The sequence below is a fragment of the Talpa europaea genome (genome assembly GCF_964194135.1).
Source record: "Talpa europaea genome assembly, chromosome: 12".
In the NCBI taxonomy this organism is placed as follows: domain Eukaryota; kingdom Metazoa; phylum Chordata; class Mammalia; order Eulipotyphla; family Talpidae; genus Talpa; species Talpa europaea.
In genome coordinates this window covers 54,979,906-55,004,236 of record NC_140079.1, presented here as the reverse complement: position 1 = coordinate 55,004,236, position 24,331 = coordinate 54,979,906, and the positions used below count along the sequence as shown (strand labels likewise).

Sequence of the window (24,331 nt, the reverse complement as noted above, 5' to 3'; positions counted from 1 at the left end):
ACATAAAAACCTCAATTTCATATATAATGTTCACTACTGAACATTCACAGCAATAACTGGCTGGAGCTAACGCCTAATTCCTCCTTTGAGACAGGGCATGTGCTCCCCTGCCAGCCACAATCCCCATGACTACGTATAAATTCCAACCCACTTCATTCATTTATTTTAATGGCCTGGCCCCTCAGGCATTTCACTTTTTAAAAATCCTTTTGGTAAGTCTGGCCTAAAAACCTGAGGCCTGATGAAGATCACAGAAAAGGTCAGGGCTGAAAAATAAATTTAGAATCAACATAGGCTGTCATTAAAACTGCCAGAATTGTAGGGAGAAATAGCAACATTGGCTGAGTCTTCGGGCAAATAATATTTAATCATGCAGACTATGTGCTTCATGATATTACTATCACCTTAAAAATGGCCTTTAACACATTCAAATCTTAATTCAAAATACACTTTTCCCATGTGTGTTTATTTTAATCTCTTCAGTGACACTTAGTCCTTAACTGGGTTTTCCAATTCTAGGTAGTTTTTTTTTAAGAATTAAAATAGCATTCCGATACCTTGTGTTGTACAAAGCCTAGTTTATTTAAATAAAGTAACCCCCTAACTGAGCATAACTTATCCCGCAAAACTTGAAGAAATAAGAAAGGAGACAGAAGAGGCTTAGAAATATGTCCGGAAAGAGAAATGTAAAGCAATTACTATTCTATGAGAAGGAAAATAGAATAATTTAAGAACTACTTATGTAGCTCTTGGCATAGCACTTCTATGGCATCACCCTATGGAAGCCTTATAGGCAGTATGGTTGGGAAACAAAGTTAAACCCCACGTGATCTTAGGCTTGAGGAGACTGTAGGCTAAGTGCAGTGTTATCAGCATATAGGTTAGATGACGTTTGTTTTGAGATGAGCATTTTAATACAAGAGAAAATGTAAACTAAAGATTGATTCTCTAGCCTACAGCAGCCAGCGAAAAGAAAACCAATTCAACCAATACCTGATAATCAATAAAACTTAAATGTGAATGAGAAAAAAGTTAAAGACAAATTTTTGATAAAAAATATGTGCCTAATTATTTTTTAAATAGAAAATTTTAAAAGTGATGATATCTTTAGGTAAGTATACTACATGTGCAAATTTATCTCCTCTGATGTCTAATGAATTTTTACAGGTTTAAAAACCCACAAATGAATAATAGCAAGTCTTATAAAAGCCTACACAGCTACTGATAGCTGGATAACCACATACTTGACTATTAGAATTAAAAAGAGTAGAATGTTGATTTTCCTGTTTATGCTATTTATTCATGTACAACACACAAATATACAAAGGATGTTAGTCTAAGAGTCATTAGACCAGTTAGGTGAAGAAAAAAAAAGTTACTAATAAGATCCCAAATAGATATAAAAACTTTAGGACGTAAGGTGTCAAAAAAAACCCCAAAAAAACCCAACCCAAGAGACTAGACAACCACGGAGAACAAAGGTATTAGCAACACTAGTGAATACATGAAGCTTTAAAAATTCCCATGAATAAAATTATGAACTTTGCTCCCTCTGGTGGTCATAAGTGATTTTACTAGATGTGAGTAGAAATGGAGAAAAAGGAAAAATAAAATTTGTGCAAGAATTATCCAGATTAAACTTCATCTATATGTCAGACAAGTTAAGTGTTGGATTTACAAAGAACACTTCTTTAAAAGAAAGAATTTATAGTTTAGTGTTATTGAGGCAGCAATGCAGAGTTACAGAAAAAGTCAACTGGAGAGTGTTGTAGGAAATAGGGTTGGGTGTGTAGCATGTGTTGTGCATGCAGATGATGTATATGATATACAATATGATATGTGGGGCAAGAACTGATAAAGTTTCATTCTATATGATACCTTTTTTTTGCATTTCCCCATATTTTCATTAAATTTTTTTTTTATACAATGCAGAAAAACAGCTCTACCTTTTTACAAGTTTACAATTAAAGGGTCATAGTTCATTCATTGGTTTTTGGAAACTGAACTTAAGCAAAATGACATATAATGAATCCTCAAATAGCAGAATCCTCAATTCTGTTATTACTACTCCAAAGAAACAGAACTCATCACTCAATATACCTTGGAACAATCTTTTCCAAAGAGCTATGAACAAAACAAAACAAAAAAAGAGCTACAAATCATTAGATCCTCAAATAACACTGCTTTGACCAATATTAGCCAAGATTCCTTTTTTCTCATCTCCATTATAAAGAAAAGAATGAAATGACAACACAACTCCTGTTGCATTTCCCTTCTATTCAGAATGAAATTTATAATCCTCTGACTATGCCATGTACCCACCCTACCTCACTGCCTATGTCTCTGTTCCCATTTGCATTAACCCACTCACTCTGCCCTGCAGTGACTACAGCACACCAAGCATGAGCCTGCCTTACAGACTTGCACTGACTCTGCCTTCTCTATGGAATACTTTTCTCCAGAAAACTGTACGGCTCAATGGCTCCTGCAGGGCTCCTTAAATCTATGGAAAGTGTCACCTTTTTAGTGAGCCTGCCTTGACCATCTTATATAAACTGTAACCTCGCCTCTTAACAGTCTTTCCTTCTCTGCTTTCTCTCCACAGCATTTTTCACCTTCTAATATTATATTTACTTATTTTATTTTTTATGCCTGCCAGACTAGAAGCTTCTTAACCACAGGAATGTTTTCCTGTGTTCATTGCTGCAGTCCAGTCCCTAGACTACAACTTATACACATAAGTTCACAATCAGTAGAAGGAATGAGTAACACCAATAAAAACTTAGAAGATGTTTAAAGCAAAGAACAAGAGGGCTCATTTTATATTTGGTTCACATGAACAGTAATCTCGCACACAGTAGGATAAACCTTTAATTATATATACAAAACATATGGCATTGTCTTCTAATAAGTTGAGATCTATAGAGAGAGACATTGTTTTGGGTTTTTTTTTAAGATTTTCTTCAATGCTTTTAATTTTCTTCTATCTGGGATATGTCTTTGTACTGAATACCATGTTCCACTTGTTTTTGTTTTTTTTTTAAAGATTTATTTATTTATTTATTTATTTATTTTTTAAATAATACATTTTATTTTTATATTCCCCCATACAATTGCAACCCCCCCATTCTGACCCCAATCCTTCCCCTCCCACCCCCCACCCCCCAAAAAGTGTCTCTGGTTCATAGTTTTTTGTTGATTTTGATTTTCACTTTCTTATATTCATTTTCCTGGTCCCTTATTTAAGTTTTCTAGATTCCTGCTATGAGTGAGACCATCCGGTATTTTTCTTTTTCTTTTTGGCTTATTTCGCTGAGCATGATCCCTTCCAGCGCCATCCATGTTGCTGCAAATTGCATGTGTTTATCTTTTTTGAATGCTGAGTAATATTCCATGGTATATATGTACCACTTCTTCTTGATCTAGTCATCTATTTTTGGGCATTTGGGTTGTTTCCAAAGCTTAGCTATTGTAAATAGTGCTGCTATAAACATAGGGGTGCAGGTGCTCTTTGGAATTGATGTTTCTGTGTCCTTTGGGTAAATACCTAGGAGTGGAATTGCTGGATCATATGGAAGCTCTATGTTTAGTAGGTCCAGAAATCTCCACACAGCTCTCCATAGTGGTTGGACCAGTTTGCACTCCCACCAACAGTGCAGAAGAGTTCCTTTTTCTCCACACCCTCGCCAACATTTGTTGTTGCTAGTTTTTTTAATATGTGCCATTCTCACTGGTGTGAGATGGTATCTCATGGTAGTTTTGATTTGCATTTCCCTGATTACAAGTGATGTTGAACATTTTTTCATATGTCTGTTGGCCATTTGCATTTCCTCTTCAGAGAAGTTTCTTTTTAGCTCTTCTGCCCATTTTTTGACTGGATTATTTTCTTTGTTGTTGCTGAGTCTCATCAGCTCTTTGTAGATTTTTGTGATCAGTCCTTTATCATTAGTGTTGGGTGCAAAAATGTTCTCCCAGTTGGTGGGGTTTCTCTTTGTTTTTGTTATTGTCTCTTTTGCTGTGCAGAAGCTCTTTAATTTGATGTAGTCCCAGCTGTTTATCTTTGTCTTCACTATCACTGCTTTGGGTGATGTGTCTGTAAAGATGTCTTTGATGTGCAAATCCCGTAGTGTTTCGCCTATATTTCCTTCTATGTATTTTATGGTTTCAGGTCTTATGTCTAGTTCTTTAATCCATTTTGAGTTGATTTTTGTGTATGGTGTGAGGTAGTGGTCAAGCTTCATTCTTTTGCATGTAGCGACCCAGTTTTCCCAACACCATTTGTTGAACAAACTTTCTTTGCTCCAATGCATAGTCTTTGCTCCTTTGTCAAAGATTAGTTGACCATAAATCTGTGGGTTTATTTCTGGATTTTCTATTTGATTCCATTGGTCTTATGTCTGTTCTTGTTCCAATACCATGCAGTTTTGATGATTATGGCTTTGTAGTATAGTTTGAAGTCTGGGAGTGTGATGCCTCCATTTCCTTCTTTTTTTTCAGTAGAGCTTGGCTATTCGGGGTTTTTGGTGATTCCATATGAATTTCATCAATAATTGTTCTATTTCTTTGAAGAATGCCATTGAGATTTTGATTGGAATAGCATTGAATCTGTATATTGCTTTTGGTAGGATGGCCATTTTAATAATGTTTATTCTTCCAATCCATGAGCAGGGGATGTCTTTCCATTTCTTTGTGTCTTCTTCTACTTCTTTTAACAGTGTTTTATAGTTTTCTTTGTATAGGTCCTTTACCTCTTTTGTTAGATTTATTCCCAAATATTTGATTTTTTTTTGTTTTGATAATAAAAGGGATGGTTTTTTTGATTTCTTCTTCTTCAGATTTATTGTTTGTGTATAGGAAGGCTACTGACTTTTGCGTGTTGATTTTGTATCCTGCCACTTTACTGAATTGATTGATGAGTTGAATTAGTTTTTCTGTGGAGATTTTGGGGTTCTCTATGTATATTATCATATCATCTGCAAATAGTGATAGTTTGACTACTTCTTTTCCTATTTGGATTCCTTGGATGTCTTTCTCTTGTCTTATTGCTCTGGCTAGGACTTCCAGTATTATATTGAAAAGCAGTGGTGAGAGTGGACATCCTTGTCTTGTTCCAGATCTTAATGGAATTGCTTTCAGCTTTTCACCATTGAGAATGATACTGGCTGTTGGCTTGTCATAGATGGCCTTTATGATGTTGAGGTATGTTCCTTGTATCCCAAGAATTTCAAGGGCTTTTATCATGAATGGGTGTTGCACTTTGTCGAAAGCTTTCTCAGCATCTATTGATATTATCATATGGTTTTTATATTTCTTTTTGTTGATGTGTTGGATAACGTTGATTGATTTTCGGATGTTAAACCATCCTTGTGCCCCTGGAATGAATCCAACTTGGTCGTGGTGAATTATCTTATGGATACATTGTTGGATTCTGATAGCTAAAATTTAATTGAGGATTTTTGCATCAGTGTTCATTAGGGAGGTTGGCCTATAGTTTTCCTTTTTTGTGTTGTCCTTATTCGGTTTTGGTATTAGTGTAATATTGGCTTCATAGAACGTGTTTGGTATTGTCCCTTCCTTCTCAATTTTTTGGAAGAGTTTGTGAAGGATAGGCACTAATTCGTCTCTGAATGTTTGGTAGAATTCATTTGTAAATCCATCAGGTTCTGGGCTTTTGTTTTTGGGGAGGTTTTTGATTACCATTTCAATTTCGCTGCTTGTAATTGGTCTGTTTAGGTGTTCTATTTCTTCTTTATCTAGCTTTGGGTGATTGTAGAGTTGTAGGAATTTGTCCAAGCCCTGGGTACAGTCAGAAGCGTGGGAGGGTGAGAGAATTCACCAGAGCCAGAGTGGGGAGCAGAGCAGGCAGAAGGACCGAAGTACACTGCTGAGGGGAGCAGCGGGCGGCAGGAGAGGTCTGCGCACCATGCGGGACCCTCCTCCAGTAGCCGGGGAGCAGCCGGCGCTGCAGAGGCTGCGAGCACCTTCGCGACCCAGCGCTCAACCGCTGCGCCACTGGGGAGGCCCGAGAGAGACATTCTTAATGTGCTAATTTTTATTTTTATTTTTGGCTAATGGATAGGACTAACAGATATCAAATAAGTGCAAATTAAATCATCTTGCCATTACTACTCCAAAGAAATAGTACTCATCATACTATGTATTTTGAGCGACAATCTTCTCCAAAGAGCTATGAACTAAACAAAACAAACACAAAACAAAACAAAAAAAGAGCTATAAAAATATCAAATCTTAGCTAATACTGATGGGAAAATTTAATTCTTTAACTTGGGAAATGCCCCTTCTATAAATTTCAATATATTTATCAGGCTATAAAAATATACTTTTTGCCCAGAGTAAAAAATATATTAAAATTCTACAGACTTAAGTTTGGTGGTCCTGCTTTACATGTCAATGTTATTTACTTAGAAGTAAGTCAGCTACTTAGAATAGAGTTCAAATCATGCACATTATAAACAATCTTAATCTTAGGATCTCCCCGGTGTCACAGCAGGTTGAGTGCAGCACTGTGAAGCTGTCCACAGCCTCTGCAGTGCAGGTTCGATCCTGGCCGGCTGGTGAGAATCCCACATGGCGCGGCAGACCTCTCCTGTAGTGCCCATGTATTTCGGTCGTAAACAAACAGGGAGCTTCAATTAGTAAAGTTGCTTTCACAGCAGAGTAGGTTAGCAATTCTCAAGCCACTTTCTGTGTATACTAGGCTTGCACAAATTAGTAAATATAATGAGAATTGGGAGCCAGTGTTTTGCTGGGAAAATAAGTTACAAATATGGAAAGGGGGAAGATAAAAATGTAGCCAAAGTTGAGATTGGAATTAGAGATATCACGTGAACTTGGGGTTTTTAAGTAGATAAATATATAAATACAGATATAGGATATATACATGAGAAGGATATGTAGGTGTGTTTGTATACACACACATTTCTACAATGAATATATGTGCATATCTGTGTGTCTCCACATATATCTATACATATGTATGTGGGTATACATAGATAAAAGTATATATATGAACCCCCCTGGTGGCATAAGGGTTAAGTCTCAGAGCTACAGCCACTATGGCCTAAGTTCCATGCCCTCTCCCCTCCAGGGAGCTAACCCACATGGTGCAGCAGACTTCTTTCTATCTTACCTGCTGCTCCCCTCAGCAGTGTCAGTAGATTCCCCCTGTTCTTCCCACGCTATGTCTGGTAAATCCTCTCACCCCCCACATCTCTGGCCTATACCCCATTTTTTCTATGCATAAATAAATAAAAATAAATCTTTAAAAAATATAAGTATGTGTGTGTGTGTGTGTGTGTGTGTGTGTATAAGTGAATTTATTATTTAGGCTTGTCTAGTGAAATCGTCTAGAAGCAATGATATCCAGCAGCAATGATTATACCCATACACTCTTATTTATTTTCTAAATACTGGTGTTTACCAAAAGGAAACAGAGAAAAACAGTTGCTTCCAAGGTTGGAATCTGTGCAGTGGGCTAAATTGTGTCCCCCAACCCTAGTAAAAGATAGTCCCAAATTCTAACCCAAGGTATATCTTAGAATAAGAACCCCGTTCTTGTATGCATAAATAAATGTCTTTAAAAAAAATAAGACCTTATTTGGAAATAGGGCCTTGCAGATGTAATCGAGTTAATAAGAAGTATACAGTCAATGAGTATTTGACAAAGGACCCCAAGATACTCCATGGGAAAGGATAGTCTCTTGAACAGTGCTAGGAAAAATGAATAACCACACATAAAAGAATGAAACTGGACCCCTATCTTACAATACCCACAAAAATTAACTTGAAATGGATTAAAGACTTGAGCCATAACACTGAAATCGTAAAACTCTAAAAAACATAGGGAAAAATCATGACACTGATCTTAGCAATGTTTTTTGGATATGACACCAAAAGAGAAAGCAAAATCAACAACTGGGACTTTATCAAACTAAAAATCTCCACACAGCAACAGAAATGATCAACAAAATGAAAAGACAACCTATAGAATGGGAGACAATATTTTCCAATATCTCTCTCTCTCTTTCTCTTTCTCTCTCTCTCTCTCTTTCACACACACACACACACACACACACACGGAAAAGGGTTGATATCCAAAATATTTATAAGAACTCATACAACTCAGAGGACTTTCTGGTGGTGTAGGGATTAAAGTCTCAGCACTATCAAGCTATCACCAGCTACTGTGGCATGACTTCAATCCCCAGCCAAGGAGTTAACCCATATGGCACAGCAGACCTCTCCTGTCTCGTCCGCTGCTCCCCTCAGCAGTGTATTTCAGTAGATCTACCTGTTCTGCTCCCCACTCTGTCTCTGGTGAATCCTCTTAGCCCCTAGCACCTCTGGCCTACACCCCAGTTCTTGTATGCACAAAAAAATAAAAATAAATCTTTAAAAAAAAAAGAAATCATATAACGCAATTGCAAAAAAAACAGTCTGATTAAAAAATAGTCATAAGATGGGCCTCCCCGGTGGCGCAGCAGTTGAGCGCTGGGTTGCGTGGCTGCCAGCAGCCTCTGCAGCGCCGGTTCGTTCCCCAGCGCCACCGGGTGAGGGTCCCACATGGCGCACAGACCTCTCCTGCCGCCCGCTGCTCCCCTCAGCAGTGTACTTCATCAGTCTGCCTGTTCTGCTCCCTGTTCTGGCTCTGGTGAATTCTCTCACTCTCCCGCGCTTCTGACTGTACCCAGTGCTTGTATAAATAAATAAATAAATCTTTAAAAAAAAAAGTCATAAGATTCAGATAGACATTTTTCAAAAAAAGACATATAAATAGCCAGCAGGTACATGAAAAAGTTATCAACATCATCAATCATCAGGGAAATACAAATTAAAATCACAATAAGATTATCACCTCAACATATTAAAATGGCCATCATCAAAAACACTGGAGATAACAAATGTTGAGATGGAGGTGCAGAAAAGGGAACACTTATACACTGGTGGTGGGAATGTGAAATGGTACAGCCACAATGGGAAACAGACAGAGGTTCCTAAAAAAATTAAAAATAGAACTCCCATAGGACCAGAAATTTCTTGGTTCATAGCCAAAGGAAATGAAAATAGGATCTTAAAGAGACAGGTGCACTCCCATGTTCATTGCAACATTATTCACAATAGTCAAGATAATGGAACAATCTGGGATAAAGAGAGAGAGAGAGAGAAAGAGAGAGAGTGTGTATGTGTGTGTGTGTGTGTGTGTGTGTGTAGGAGAGGAGCGAGGGAGAGAAGAGGAGAGAGGGGGAGAGAGAAAGAGATGGGGGGGAGAGAGAGAGAGACAGAGACTATTATTCAACCATAAGAAAGAGGAAATCCAGTCATTTGCAACAACATGAATACACCATGAAGGCATTATGCTAAGTGAAATATGTCAGACAGAGAAAGACAAATACCATATGACATCACTTGTATGTGGAATCTAAAAAAGCCAAACTCATAGAAACAAGAGAACAGAAGAGAGTTTACCAGGGGCTTGGGTGAGGGGATGGGATGGAAAAATGCTAGTTATAGGGTACAAACTTTCAGATGTAAAACTAGTAAGTTCTGGTGGGGGAGCTAATGTAAAGCCCAGTGATTATAGCTAATAATACTGCACTATTATTGCTAAGACTTAAATGCTTTCACCACAAAAAGGAAAAATGAATTATGTGACATGATAGAGATATTAGCTATGGTGGTAATCATTCTGCAATATATAAATGTATCAAATCCAGTTGCCATGCTATACACTTTAAACTTACACAATGCAAACAAAGGGTCAGATAGAGTCTGAAAGCTGACCACATATCTGAGGCAAGGGGACGGAAAGGGGCAAGGACAAGTGAGGACAAGCACAATGGACTATCGTGGTGGCCTCTGAGTGCCCTGGTGGTGGGGGCACTATGGTAACTACACCTGAAAAAAGAAGAATTCCAAATACCAAAAACAATGTAAGCCAACAGCACTTCAATAAAAAAATTTAAACAAGCAAACAAACAAAACCACTGACACAATATTATATGTCAATTATATTGTAATAAGCTGAGAGGCAGGGAACGAGTTAAAATGAGGAAGGGCCTAAATCTAATGACTGTTAAGAATGGAGAGAGAGATCTGGACAGAGACTCTGGAAGAAGGCCATGTGAAGAAAGAGACATACTGAATTTACGTCACAAGGTAGGAATATCTGAAGCCACCAGAAGCCATTTGGGGCAAGGAAGGCTGTTCCCATGGAGCCTTCAAAGGCAGTACAACTTTGCTAACACCTGGATTTCAGACATCTACCGTCCAGAACTGTGAGAGAATAATTTCTGCTGTTTTAAACATAAAGCACTATATGTACTGCTTGGTTACAGCTGTCCCAGGAAACTAACATAGCTTTAGACATCTTGTAGCCAAAAGTAAGAAAATGCTCAGAGAATGATAGAGACTTATCAAGAGCACACAGGAGTCACCTGAAGAGGCTCCCAGAGGCCAAATACAAAATGGTGTGAATGGATTATAACCCACTGAATAAAACAGAAATCCATGAGCATATACTGATAAAAACACATGAAGCCTGGGGGAGGCAACCTAACCATGAGTGAGCCTGAGTGTCCAGGAACACTCAAGGACAGGTCTGCCCACTCTACCTGGGCCATTTCTCAGGGATGTATGGGAAGTAAGCCCCCCAGGAATGAGGTAATGTCTTCCCAACCATGACAAAGAACCTCCACCTGTGAATGCTCAACGCTCAGTGCTCCTTCCTTAGAGCACATTCCACTGCATATGCAGGACTCCATCTAGGCCCACCTGCATGGTCCCTGTGGAACTGCAGGCAAACAAGAAACCAATGCAAATCAAATGAAGCTCATGCAGTTTGCTATGTCATGAATATTAAAGCCCTTTGGCTCAGACCCAGGAAGTCTTGTGCCTCTGCCAACATCTAAGAAACAGTAACAGCTAACATATTAGTTTGCAAGCAGGGTACAATCCCAGACCTTTCATAATTCTTGACAATGAATAAATAAATGGAGAGTAAAGGAAAGTCTATCCTTACAGTGGAATGCCAAATAATAAATGTAGAAGAAATGATGAAGTTAAAAAATTAATGGATGTTAAAACTAGCGGGTGATATCTAATTAAGAAAAGGATATTAACATAGCCTCAAAGGGGAAAATGGGAACTTTATACTAGCGAAAAAGATAATACCTTAACCAAGTGATCAAAGTTAACACAACCAATATTGGGAAAAACAGACATCATGTATCTCCTGGTATAGTGCAAAAGTATAGAAGGACACAATTCTGTGTCACTCCTCGTAGAAATTCATAATTTGAATCTAATCATGAGGAGACATTAAAAAAGCCCAACTTGAGGGCTATGTTACAAAATAATTGGTCCATATCCTTTAAAAATATCACAATTAAAGAAAAAGAAAGACTGAAAAAAAGAAAGGTCTGCTCCAGATCAAAGGAGACTAAAGAGACATGACAACTAATGCAATACATGATGCTGGCTAGGATAATGAATCAGAATTTAAAAAAATAACTGCGAAGGTATAAATATAAGTTCAACAGTAATATTAAACCAAGGTTAAATTCCTGATTTTGAGAAAGGGAACTACTGTACATTGTTGGTGGGAGTATAAATTGGCAAGGTCATTAGGGAAAATAGTATGAAGGTTCCCCATTAAAAACAGAGCTCCTATGGTCTCCTTGGTAGCCTACAGGTAAAGTCTCAGTGCTACCATCACAAAGGCCTACTGCGATGGCCTCAGTTCACTCCTCAACCAGGGAGCTAACCCAGAAATGGCGAAGCAGACCTCTCCTGTCTCACACGCTGCTCCCCTTAGCAGTGTATTTCAGTAAATCCACCTGTTCTGCTTCCTACTCTGTTTCTGGTAAATCCTTTCTCTCACACACACACCTCCCCATCTCTGGCCTACACTCCAGTTCTTATAAGCACAAATAAAAATAAAATAAATCTTTAAAAAAAAACAAAAACAGAACTCCTGAATGATCCAGCAATTCCAGTTGAGGGTATATATCAAAAGAAAATAAAGTAGTATCTTTAAGAGGTTATTTGTACTTTCATGTTCATGGGAACATAATTCATAATAGGCAAGAAATGGAAACAACCTAAGAGTTTTACAGATGAATTGACAAAGAATTGTTGGTGCCCCAGTCATATGCCCCATAACAACATTTTGGTCATTGATGGACCACATATGTGACAGAAATATAGGTTCAGTGTGTATTATCTAGGTTTGAGTAAGTACACTCAATAACAATTACACATTGATGGAATCCCCTAGTGAGGTAGTTCTTATAAAGTAATTCCATTGTTAAGTGACACATAACTGAGTGGGATACCACTCAGCCCTGGGAAAGAAGGAAATCCTGTGACTGGATTTATGGTAACACAGACGAACCTAAAGAACATTATGCTAAATGAAACAGGCCAGACAAAAGGACAAACAAAATCTAAAAAATAAAAAAGTCAAACTCAGAAAAGCAGAGAGTAGAAGGGTATTTACCAGGGTTGGAGAAAATGGGGAGAGGTTAGTCAAAGGTTACAAAGTTACGGTTGTGTAGGATAAGTAAGTCTGGAAGTCTAATGTAGAGACATGTTGCCAACAATTAATAACACAGTGGTGAATACTGGAAATATGCTGGGAGAGTAGCTAGCAGGTGGCCTCATCACAGAAAAAAGAAATGGTAACTAATTGTGTAGATGAAATATTAACTAGCTTGACTATAATAATCATTTCACTTTGTAGATCAGATCATCACACTGTATGACTTAAATATATATAATTTTAATTTTAATGTATATATACATGTAGTATCTTGCAAATATCCTGAGCCCAGGGATTTTAAAAGAACTCATAACACACACAAAAACAAAATCTCAATTTTTGATAATTAGGTGTAGTTATATAAGAGAAGGTTGTTGTTCTTAGGAAACATTGAAGAATTTAATGGAAAGGGATATGATGTCTTCAACTTACCTGAAATGACTCAGAAAAACCTCTTGTTATGTGTGTGTATGGATACATATATGTGTGTAGGTGAACAAGGAATGCTAAAGCAAGCATAAGCAATTGATGAATCTAGATTAAGGTCACGGGAAGTTTCTTGTACTATTCCTGAAACTTAAAAGAAATTATATCAAGTATACATTAATGTATTGTTGTTCAGTTACTAATAAATACATTAGTTAATAATAATGTATTACATACTTGAAATTTGCTAACAGAAGAGTCCTCAAGTGTTTTCACCATACACACACAAAAAAAATCCAAAGCATGGCAATTATGAGAGCAGACTGGGTATGTGCATTACCTTGTGATAATCATTTCATAATGTATATACAATGTATCAAAAAATCACTTTGTACACCTTAGATATAATTTTAATTGTCAAAAATAAATTTTAAAAATCATATCAAAATAAAATCCCCCCTCCTCCCATCACAAAATCCAAATAAGGCAAAAAATTGCCTTGATTTGTATTAGATTTTCAACAACATACTCTTGAGTTAAGATGAAACATAACAGAAAACACAGTCAAAGGGTTGCATTTTAAAGCACTGTTCCCTTTATACTTCAAGATACCATGTAGCTTTGATTTAAAAACTATATTTGGGGCCTCTCTGGTGGTGCAGAGGTTTTAAGTCTCAGCACTATCAAGCTATCACCAGCCACTGGCAGTAGACCTCCCCTGTCTTGCCCCGCTGCTCCCCTGAAGCAGTGTATTTCAGTAGATACACCTGCTCTGCTCCCCACTCTGTCTCTGATGAATCCTCTCACAAACCACCTCCACACACCTCAGGTATATACTCCAGCTCTTGAATGCATAAATAAATAAAATCAATTAAAATAAATAAATAAATAAATAAACAGCAACCCCACCTTTATGCAATTCTTTCTAGATGTTCTCTAATGTCTAAATAAATGGCACATTCAAGTGAACAATACCCAATGCTTCCTAAGTCCAAAGTAATCTTTCTATTATATTCCCTAGCACCTCAATTATTATTTTATACTATTATCATATTTTTGATGTTTTGTCTGTTCTAATATTCTTTAAACTGCGTAAGGGGAGAAAGCCTGTCTTATTCCTATCTTATCCCTGTCAATAAGCACTTCGTACTTGCACAGAAGGTACTCATAAAAAAAGACAAATTTACCATTTCTCAAGGTAAGAACGATAATCTCAAACTCTTTCAAATTATGAAATGAATTGAGTTTTTATATGATTGAAATTATTATGCATTTAAAAATCCTCTACGGGGCCTCCCCGGTGGCGCAGCAGTTGAGTGCTGGGTTGCAAAGCTGCCAGCAGCCTCTGCAGCGCCGGTTCGATCCCCGGCTGCTCCCCGGCCACCGGAGGAGGGTCCCACATGGCGCGCAGACCTCTCCTGCCACCCGCTGCTCCCCTCAGCAGTGTACTTCGGTCCTTCTGCCTGCTCTGCTCCCCTCTCTGGCTCTGGTGAATTCTCTCACCCTCCTGCACCTCTGACTGTACCCCAGTGCATGTATAAATAAATAAAAATAAATCTAAAAAAAATAAAATAAAAATAAAATAAAAATAAAAATCCTCTACAATTCAGAGTTCCAGTATTCACAGCTGGTTATGTTACTACTTAAGCAATAGTAATTTTAGATAAATATTGCAAGAACTTTATAATCTTGAGTTTAGAAAATAAAATTTTTAGAATGCTATTTAAGCCTAAGTCTAGTTTTAAACATTTGTTTCAGAGAAGGATGATAAGGTGTTACATTAGGTCTTACCTGAGGATTCCAACCTGGATCTAGTTTTTTAACTACCGCGATATACTCCTGCATTGCTTGGCTGGGGCTTGAATCACCAAGTGCTTTCCATGCTTCCCTGAAATACAAGAACATCCAAAATGATCATGAGCTATGTAAATAACATAAATAGCACATTCCTTATTAAAAAAAATACACATTGTAAGGTGTGGGTATGTGGATATAAAATGTCAGATAATACCCCTTTCTTTTTGCATTTATACTTGTCTTATCATCCCACCTAACGAGTCTTTTTAGACATGTTTTTCCTAATTACCCAACCCCATGAAATTTTAATAACACAAACTAATTGCTTATCTGTTGGTTTTTGGAAGACCGCAAACCAATGTAATAGCTAAGATTTTGTAACTTCTCAAAACCCAAATTTCATCCTTGTTGAAACTATATGAGCTGCTTATGGCATTTCAGTGATGTAGAAATGAATCATCACGCAAAATAATATTTCCTGGAAAAATGCTTAAAACTTTTTACTTAAGATGTAAGAAAGACACCTTCCCCTTCTGCTTTTGTCTCATCAATAAGTTGCTAGTAGTGGATCCAGAGGCCTCAGGAAAGGACTTTAAGGGTAAGGAGTGATAAGGACAGAGAAGAATATTAGTGAATAAGAAGTAGGAACAAGCTGCAGTTTAAATACCAAGTGCAGGGTCTCCCTGGTGGGCCTCTCTTCATAAGCACTGCACTATGAAGCAATTCACAGCCTCGGCAGCACGAGTTCGATCCCTGGCAGGCCAGGGAACAACCTCCATGGAGCAGCAGACCTCTCCTGTCTCGCCTGCTGCTCCCCTCAGCAGTGTATATCAATCAGTCTGCCTGTTCTGTTCCCCACCCTGTCTCTGGTGAATCCTCTCACCACCCCACACCCCAGCATCTCTGGCCTGTACCCCAGCTCTTGTATGCATAAATAAATAAATAAATAAATAAATAATAGGGTGGGGGAAGCAAATATTATTTAAAAATGAACAATGATGTACAAAATTAAAATGGAATGTAAAAATAATTAAATAAATAAATACCAAGAGTATTATTTTAGTCCTAGCCCCCTTCTGGGTTGTCTTTTTCTTCTTTTCTGCCACTTGCCAGGATAGGCTTCCTTTCCCTGCTAATTCTTTCTACTCCTAATGAGGATGCACTGTAAAAACAGAACACAGCCCCACAGCTTTTCACTGCCTTCAGTTCCTATGATGAATATAACATCTTTCGGAGGTTTTCTAAATTCATTTTTTACACAATATCTTAAGAGTTAACTATACACACATCATAACACTACCCCTCAATATAACAATCTATATCAAATTACAGAAATTAAAAATTAATGGTATGATACAAATACATGAACCATATTCAAATTTCCTTGATTTCTCAATGTCCTTTATAGTTTGCTTCTTCAGACTGGTAGCCAATCAAGATTCACACATAGCATGGAGTTTCATGTATTCTTAGTCCTTTCTTGTCTTCCATAATATTGATATTTTTTTTAGTCCAAACCAGTCATTTTATAAAATATCCCTCAATTTAGATTTGTCTGATCATTTCCTCACCTACAAAATGTTCTTGCCAAAATTTTATGGAATCATAATTCTAAAATAAATTATGGGGGCCTCCCTGGTGGCGCAGGCGGTTGAGTGCAGTACTGTGAAGCTGTCCGCAGCCTCTGCAGTGCGGGTTCGATCCCTGCCGGCCTCGGAGCAACCCACATGGTGAGCAGACCTCTCCTGCTGCCCGCTGCTCCCCTCAGCAGTGCATTTCGTCACTCTGCCTGTTCTGCTCCCCACTCTGTCTCTGGTAATTCCTCTCACCCTCCCGCGCATCTGGCTTGTACCCCTCCTCTTGTATAAATAAAAAATAAACGTAAAATAAATCATGATTAAAATAAGGTCAAACATTTTGGCAAGAACGCCATCTAGATGGCATTTCCTTTAAAATGCCTCACATCAGGGGGTACATGATATCAGTTCATCCCTCATCAATAAGATTGAAGATCTATTAACAGGAGCATCTGCAATTTCCTTGTTTGCAATTAGTAAGAAAATCTTAGATCACGGTTGGGTAAACATCGTTCTCCAGTATTTTTTATCTAATGGTTTTAGTATCCACTGATGATTCATTAGTATCCTCTAATGAGCCTAGGTTATTATTATAGTGGGTGTAAAATCTAGACATTTTTAAATTGCTGAAAACAAGAAAAAAAAAAAGCAGGCAAGCATAGGGGAAAATAATGAAGCTATAAAATGTCATAAATTAAAGTAGAAAACTCACAAAAATTGTTACATCAGGTCTTTTCTATAACAAATAAAGTGCCAGAGAACTATTTCTTATCGGTAAGGAAAAGTTACACCAGAATGTAAATCAAATCACTGCTTTCTTCACTGAGAATGTGCTATACTGTGCACTTACAGACATAACTGCTTTTCATTTAGCTTCGAGCTCAGCTTACCCTTACAGTTGAGTAACAAACAGTTCCTAGAGAGGTACTTTGTCCAGGGACCACACTTTGAGAAGCACTGCTCTCATATATAAAGCTAGAACTTATCCTTTAGCAATTTCTTCACTCTACAACTTATTTCCTCTTTTTCCTTTTTTAACGCCATCCTCTATCCTTTTGATGCCAGAGCTAATGCTTCAAATTTACAACGATAACGAAGGTTTCCTGTTTTATATGCCTTTTTTTTTCCTCACTTAAATAAGGTATGAGAAAATAAGTTTTCATATAATAAGAGGAAACTCTGGGTTATAGCTGAAAAAGTTTGGAAAGGTATAATGTTTTTATGTATTCAGGAAAGCAGACTCGGTATCTGTGTTGGGTTTTTTTTTTTTTTTTCCCCCTCCTCCGTCTCAAGAGGTTACGATAAGTATTTCTTTTTTCTTTTTTTTTTTTTTTTTTACTATAAGTATTTCTTTACTGTGGTGTGGATGGGAGCACGGAAAGGAAGAGCACTGAGGGCAGGAGCTAAATCAAAGCAGTGAAAAAAGGAGCTTTGCCCTCCCCATCCTCACAGCTTTCTTCCAAGGATTCCTTCAGAGGAGAGAAGGCATGGCCTAGCCGGGTGGTATGACAGAAAAGGAAAATTTCCAGCAACAATTCTTTCTTAGTTACTAAAAAGCGATTCACATGTAATATATGTCTGTTCTCAACTACTTATGTACCAACAACATGGCATAAGAATCTCTTTAGGAGATTTAGTTAAAAGCGGATTCTTTTAATCTCTCCCAAATTGCCTGTCATTAGCACAGTCTATAGCAGAAGGAGATTAATATAAAAATAATTCTTTAATCTGCTCACTACTTTCTAATTCCTACACACCTAAACCATTCCCAACAACCTCACTATATCCGAAGAATTTCTTACCATTTTTGCTTTCCTTCAAAGTCAAAGAAGCTTGGTTTAGGAGTATTGCATTTTCCAACTTTGACCTAAATGAAGGGGGGAATGGGTGAATTAAGAACATATTTTTCAAAGACATGCAGAGAAACTTTTGATTTTCAAATTTATTATGCATACTTACTATTGGCCAGGAAATATTTGCATCTATATAGAATTAATATTCATTACATAAGCAAAAATTTTTAAACACAGTCTACTGTGGCATATCATCTAACACTACAATATATAAAAAATATGGGTAACAAACAGCTGGGTTTCTAAATAATAGACAAATAAAATATAAGATAAATTATATATATTATGCAATTTATTACCAGTTATATAATACAGAAGAACTTTTAAACATGCAATAAATAAGCTTCAAGTTCAGTATCAGAATTCATAATGCTGATAATTTCTGCTGATTTTCCATAACACTATTAGTATTTGACCTCTCCCAAATTCCAGAATAGCACATACACTTTTTAAAGTATCCTTGTAGAGATTTAATCAATAAAATTTGCTGCAAAAACAAAAAAATTTCAAGTTTCTCAACAACAGCAATATAAATTCTATCCCACAACAATCTTCTCTTGTTTTTTGTCAATACTTATTTTTAATCCTCAAAGAACATCTGTGGTTAAACTAACAGCAATTATGCATAAGTGAAATTTGCATAATGTGACTGATACCTATCTATTTCAACATGCAGCCTGATTTCTGCAGCCAGAAGGTATCTCCCTTTCTTAGGAACTCCCACAGCATTTACTGTATGTATTTCTGATCACACTTTCTATTTTACCTTGTCATAGAAAGTTTTATGTAGTCTCATCTTTTTATTAGAACACAGCCTCTAAGAAAGCTCCCTTAATTCACTCACTACTAATACCATGCCTAACTTAAGGTAACAAAAATTTTCATTGAATAAAGAATATATTAGGTATGTGTTCAACAAAATACCTATTTTCCCTTTCTTATGAATCCCCACAGCACTTGAACCCAATCCACTTCTCAGGACCTTTCCACCACGTCTTACTACTCTTACACTCTTAGATTTTGTTAATATCAAGCTAATGCCATCATTTAACCCACTGATCTACTTGTTGCCTTAGGGACTTTTATTCTGAGTTTTGCTCTTATTATCCTTTCTACCTGAATGGAACAATATGGAACCTTTTGCTTTTACTTCTTCCATCAACTTTTCACAATGCTTTTAGCCCCACTCAAGTTTCAAATACGAAGAGCCCTTTCCATCCACAGAGAGCTCAGTCTGAGCTCATTTATAACAATTATCTGAATTCTCAATAATTATCATCTCTACCATTTGCTTAACAATTAGTCACATAGTAAAGTCTGGTCACTAGTAAAATGTATGCACAATTGGACAGGAACAGCCCTGCTATGATAGGACAGAGAAGAGCAGGAGCTGCACTTTCTGAACAGTCATCACAAACCAGATGCTTCACATATGTTAAGTCAAATGAGCCACACGATAATCTTGGGAGGTGTGTCATTACCTTTCAAGAAAAGTATTCTATTTTATATTATACTATGTTATTTTTATAAAATGCCTTTTATAAAGAACTATAGAAAGTTGAAGAAGGTGCCATAGCTCACAAACTGGTAAATCCAGAATTCATAATTGGGATTTGAATCCAAAGTCCAATATTTCTTCACCACATTGTTTTATAAGCTGCCTAGGCTCTTGGCTTCAGCTTTAGCATCTTTAAAATCATTTGAACTACTGGACTATTAAAAATTTGAAATTATATAAACTATTAGACATAAAACAACAGTTATTAGCATTTTTGGTTTTTAGCCAGACACCAGGAAAAATTCCAATATCTGCTCGCCATTTCTCCTACAGAAATAGAATTATTAGATGGACACACATGGTCATCCAGCTACACATCACATGTAGCCATGCAACTCTAACCCAGGTTGGGGGACTGGATAAATAACTTCCTTAAAAGAAAGAGGGACTGTCTTTCCCCTTCCCTTTCCCTTTGTCCTGGCTAGAACATGTATGTGGTGATGGTGAGCCATCTCTGGCCATGGAAAGAAAAGTATTTCTCCAACTTTTTGGTCTTAGAAATTGAGGACTCAAAGGAGCCAACATAATTCAGTATGCAGAAGGGCTCTGTGTGTACCGCCACCCCATTTCCTCACACAATGTCAAAAAATATTTGTACTCAAGAGTTGATATTTTTTAAGTGAAGGTGGTGTTTTATTTTACTCTGAGTACAGGGCAATAAAAAAAAAATAGGAGTACAGTTTGCTGCCACTACCTTGATTGATGCTAATGTATCAACAGTTATATGCACCATGACAGCACAGAATAAAAGACAAATAGTGTCTTACTATTATTATGAAAATAGTTTTGACCTTACATATCTCCTGAGCTAGTCACAAGGATAATTTGAGAACTGCTGCCTTGGGGGAATGAGAGAGCTACAGGACAGGTAAAGTCTAAGTCCTTGAACGACCTCACGTCAGCCCTATATCACCTACCTCTGGAGCATTATGTGAGATGAAAAGAAAAGTCCAGGGGGGCTTTCCTGATGGCCTATGGGTTAAGTCTCAATGCTATCACTGCTGTGGCTAGAGTTCAATCCCCAACCAGGGAGCTAACCCACATATGGTCAGCAGTCTCCTGTCTCGCCCACTGCTGCCCTCAGCAGTATATTTCAGTCAATCTACCTGTGCTGTTCCCAGCTCTGTCTCTGGTGAATCCTCTCACCACCCACACCTCTGGCCTGTACCCCAGCTCTTGTATGCATAAATAAATAAATCTTTAAAAAAAAAAAAAAGATGATTTTGGAGCCACAGGTTTATCAGAGACTAAAAGAGCTATTGTGTTAGGTGGGTTTCAGTATACCTCAGGAAATAAGGTTCATATCTCAGTTTATTTTTACTGTCTTCCTGCCAAGAACCTTACTTCATTCAACCTGTAAAATAAGAGTGCAATTCAGAATACAAAATGGAATTATTTTATGAAATAAAAGTTTGATCTGCCACACAGATCAGTTTTGAACTTTTAGATTTATTACTGAACTTTCAGCTTTATTATTGTATCAAAGGTGCTATTTTTAACAGTCTCAGAAATCTGTTGAAAAGAAAGTATTTAGGAAAGACTGATGAAAACTATGTCCAATGTCACATTTATGCAAGCATAACCTTATTCTCTCAAATTGAAGAATTTTGTTTTCAAATACAGAGTATCTCTAAACACACTAACATCAAATTTTTGAAAGGGTGAGGGGCAAGACTCCTTATGTACTACCTGAATGAAATAAGTATACTTGAGACCAAATGGTTGGTTGCCCAGTAATGACTTGGAAATCAGATACTTAATAATGATGATGCTAATATCAACAAGTAAAGATATGACTCAGAAAGGAAAAGAATGTTCTCTAGGGAATTTGGAGAAAACTAGCCTTATACCATCCATCAGTCAGACATGTTACATTCCTAGCACAACACTCAACAAATGCTTGTTAAATAATCAAAAACCTCGTTTTAAAATGATCGGCACTGGGCCAATAGTCAAAGGAAAAACAGATATCTAGAACTTTGACTAGAAAGCAAATTCCAATGCCAATTAGGGGCAATTTTCACTCAATACATGAATTATACCATTTGTACCTACAGTTATACATCTCAATGACATTAACTGATAGTCATCAATCTGCAAAAAAATTTCATCTCCAATCAGTAGTTTCAATTTAAGAATACAAAGGCCCCACACCACCACCACCACCCACACACAACTATTTCTTTTTTTTAATGCAGGGAGTAAGCATAGGACAGAAGAAAAAACAAAGTTATAAATTTTGTAATAAAATAAACTGGGTTATTACTGAGAACTCCATTGCCTCTAGTGTTCTAAGGAGCTGGAGTTTTCCTGACCTGTTATTTAACTTATATTGTGAGCAATTTTTCACATGCTTCAATGTAGACTTCTCAAGTAACTTTATGAGTCTTGAAGGCAAATTATCATGATGCTTCTGTTTCTTTGCCTTTCCTGCTAGCATAACACCCAAGGATTTTGCACATAAAAGATGCTGAACAAGTATTTGTTGACTATGATAAGGCAATTCTCCTTTTGCTACCTAGCCAATGACACTTTGAATGATGTAAAAATACCTCATTCCATATTTTCAGGTAGAGTTCAGAGCCTCATGAGTCGCCAGCTCCAAGCTAGCTCTAGTTTTAACTAATTTACCCGTATGACCTGTCGCAACCTATTTTCTTTGGGTTTACCTTTCATTTTCCTTAAGAGAAGGGAGTTATTTCATCTGGGGTTTACTAGCTCTGAATTGGTTTATAAAAATTGGATTAGCTATGACTAATCTAATCCAATTAGATACAACTATCTAACACGTTGAAACATATTCAGTAAAAAATTAGATCTAAGATATTTAGGATTTTTTAAAAATCACGAAAAATTTGTATTTTATTGGTATTACATCTCCTGAACACAATCATATTATTCCCCTGGGTCGTAAAATATTTTAACATTACCGTATTTACTTCCCTTTGGCAAGTGTGAATGACAAATTTTATCACCCTCATGTGGGAAAGGTTCTGACGCTAGTAAAAGCATCTGTGCAAGGTCATTGAGCAAATCAGGGAAGACACAGAAAAAGTGTCATTTAATATCTAATTAAATATCACTCCTAGGCTAGCAGAAAGGTCCTTTCCATGACCAGAATGATGCTAATCCTTAGGAGATGACTAAGAAACACACACACACACAAACTTCATTCCACCTAGCCATTAACCATGCACGTTTGCTGTTAGTCTCTGGAGGAAGAAGGAGGCCCCTCCCTGGTCGCTCTCCCGCATCCATCCCGTCCCAGGACTGTACCTGCTTGTACCGGGCATACAGGTACAAGAGCTCCTCCCTGCTGGCCACCTGAATCAGGCCTTGGAGGTGCGCTGCAGCCTGCTCAAACAGCTCGGCCAGGCTGCCGGCTGCCTCGGTCTCGGGGCTCTGAAGGGATTCCACATCACCCGAGTCGTCCCCCGAGCTCAGCTCCCCGCCGCTATCACCGGTGGTGGCCCCGGCGGGCAGGAATGGCGAGGCCATGTGTCCTTGCTCGCTCCGTCCCTCTCCGTCCGCTCGGCCGGGCTCCGATCGGGGTAAAGCCGCGTCGGGGGCCTGGTCCACCAGTTTCGGTCCTGAGCCCCAGCCCGAGCCGGACCCAAGCGCACCCCGCGCGCCCTCACCCAACTCTGCCTCCCTCCCACTTCCACTTTCCGGGCGCGCGGGCGGGCTCCGCTGGCCGCGGCCGCTCTCGCCTGGACTTCGGGCTTCCTCCGGACTAACAGCGATCGGGCTCGCCGGGGGCCCTCCAACGGCGCGGGGGTCTGGGGGCCCGGGAGTGCGGGAGCGGGCGGCGGGGGCCGGGGGGGCGGGCACGGGAGCGACGTGCGCGCGGGGCCGTGCGCGCCTGAGAGCGCGCCCGAGCGCGGGCCCGGCCTAGGGAGCGTGGGCGGCGCTAGGCTGGGCGCCCCTCCCGCCCGGGGGAGGGGGGGGCTCGCGGGGCCGAGCTGGGGAGACTCTGCGAGGGGAAACTGTCGCTCGTCGTTGGGGTGTCCGTTCACCGTTTGGTTGAAATCACTAGTCACAAACTCTGAAGCTTTCCTCAGCCCAGGCCTTAGGGGCGGGGGGAAGGAGGCCGTCTATTAGGGAGTGTAGCGGTGAGAACAGCGTCGCGGGAAACACGGAGCTGAAGACTAAGGTTCCGCCTCCTGGAGCTTGTGTTCCGGGCGCCCCCCCACACACACCCCCTCACCCCACCCCCGAAAGACTTGGGATCCCTGCACGCTTCGGATTTGTTGCTTCAGAATCTGGTTCCAACTTGAGTAAGCAATGAAAAACTCGGAGATGGGGGCTTCACGTCCCAAACTGTGTGATTAACTGGTCGAAAGACTTCTGTCTTGCTTTGCTCTGCCTTGCTGAACCCCCACCTCTTGGGGCACTGAAAATAGGCCTCACAGGTACCCCATCACCTGTATCTCCCCAAATCAGCCATTGCCACTATGCTTTGCGGACGCTGTAAAGAGAAACCAAGAACATAGTTTTCTCATAAAGGAACAAACTACAAACAATTTAACATGATTATAATAGTTGCCACTACTGAGTGGTT

General features: G+C 38.6%; 1 protein-coding gene across 1 annotated transcript in view; it reads right to left on the bottom strand.

Annotated features, from left to right (window-relative positions):
• ACBD6 (acyl-CoA binding domain containing 6) overlaps positions 1-23,268 on the bottom strand; it is a gene marked incomplete at its 5' end in the record, with an annotated part of 175,241 nt that extends 151,973 nt beyond the window's left edge. The window contains 3 exons of the mRNA XM_084248872.1: positions 14,777-14,873; positions 18,162-18,226; positions 23,047-23,268. Coding sequence (XP_084104998.1) covers positions 14,777-14,873; positions 18,162-18,226; positions 23,047-23,268 — 384 coding nt within the window. The remainder of the gene's footprint in view (positions 1-14,776; positions 14,874-18,161; positions 18,227-23,046) is intronic.
• Positions 23,269-24,331: the final 1,063 nt, after the last annotated feature.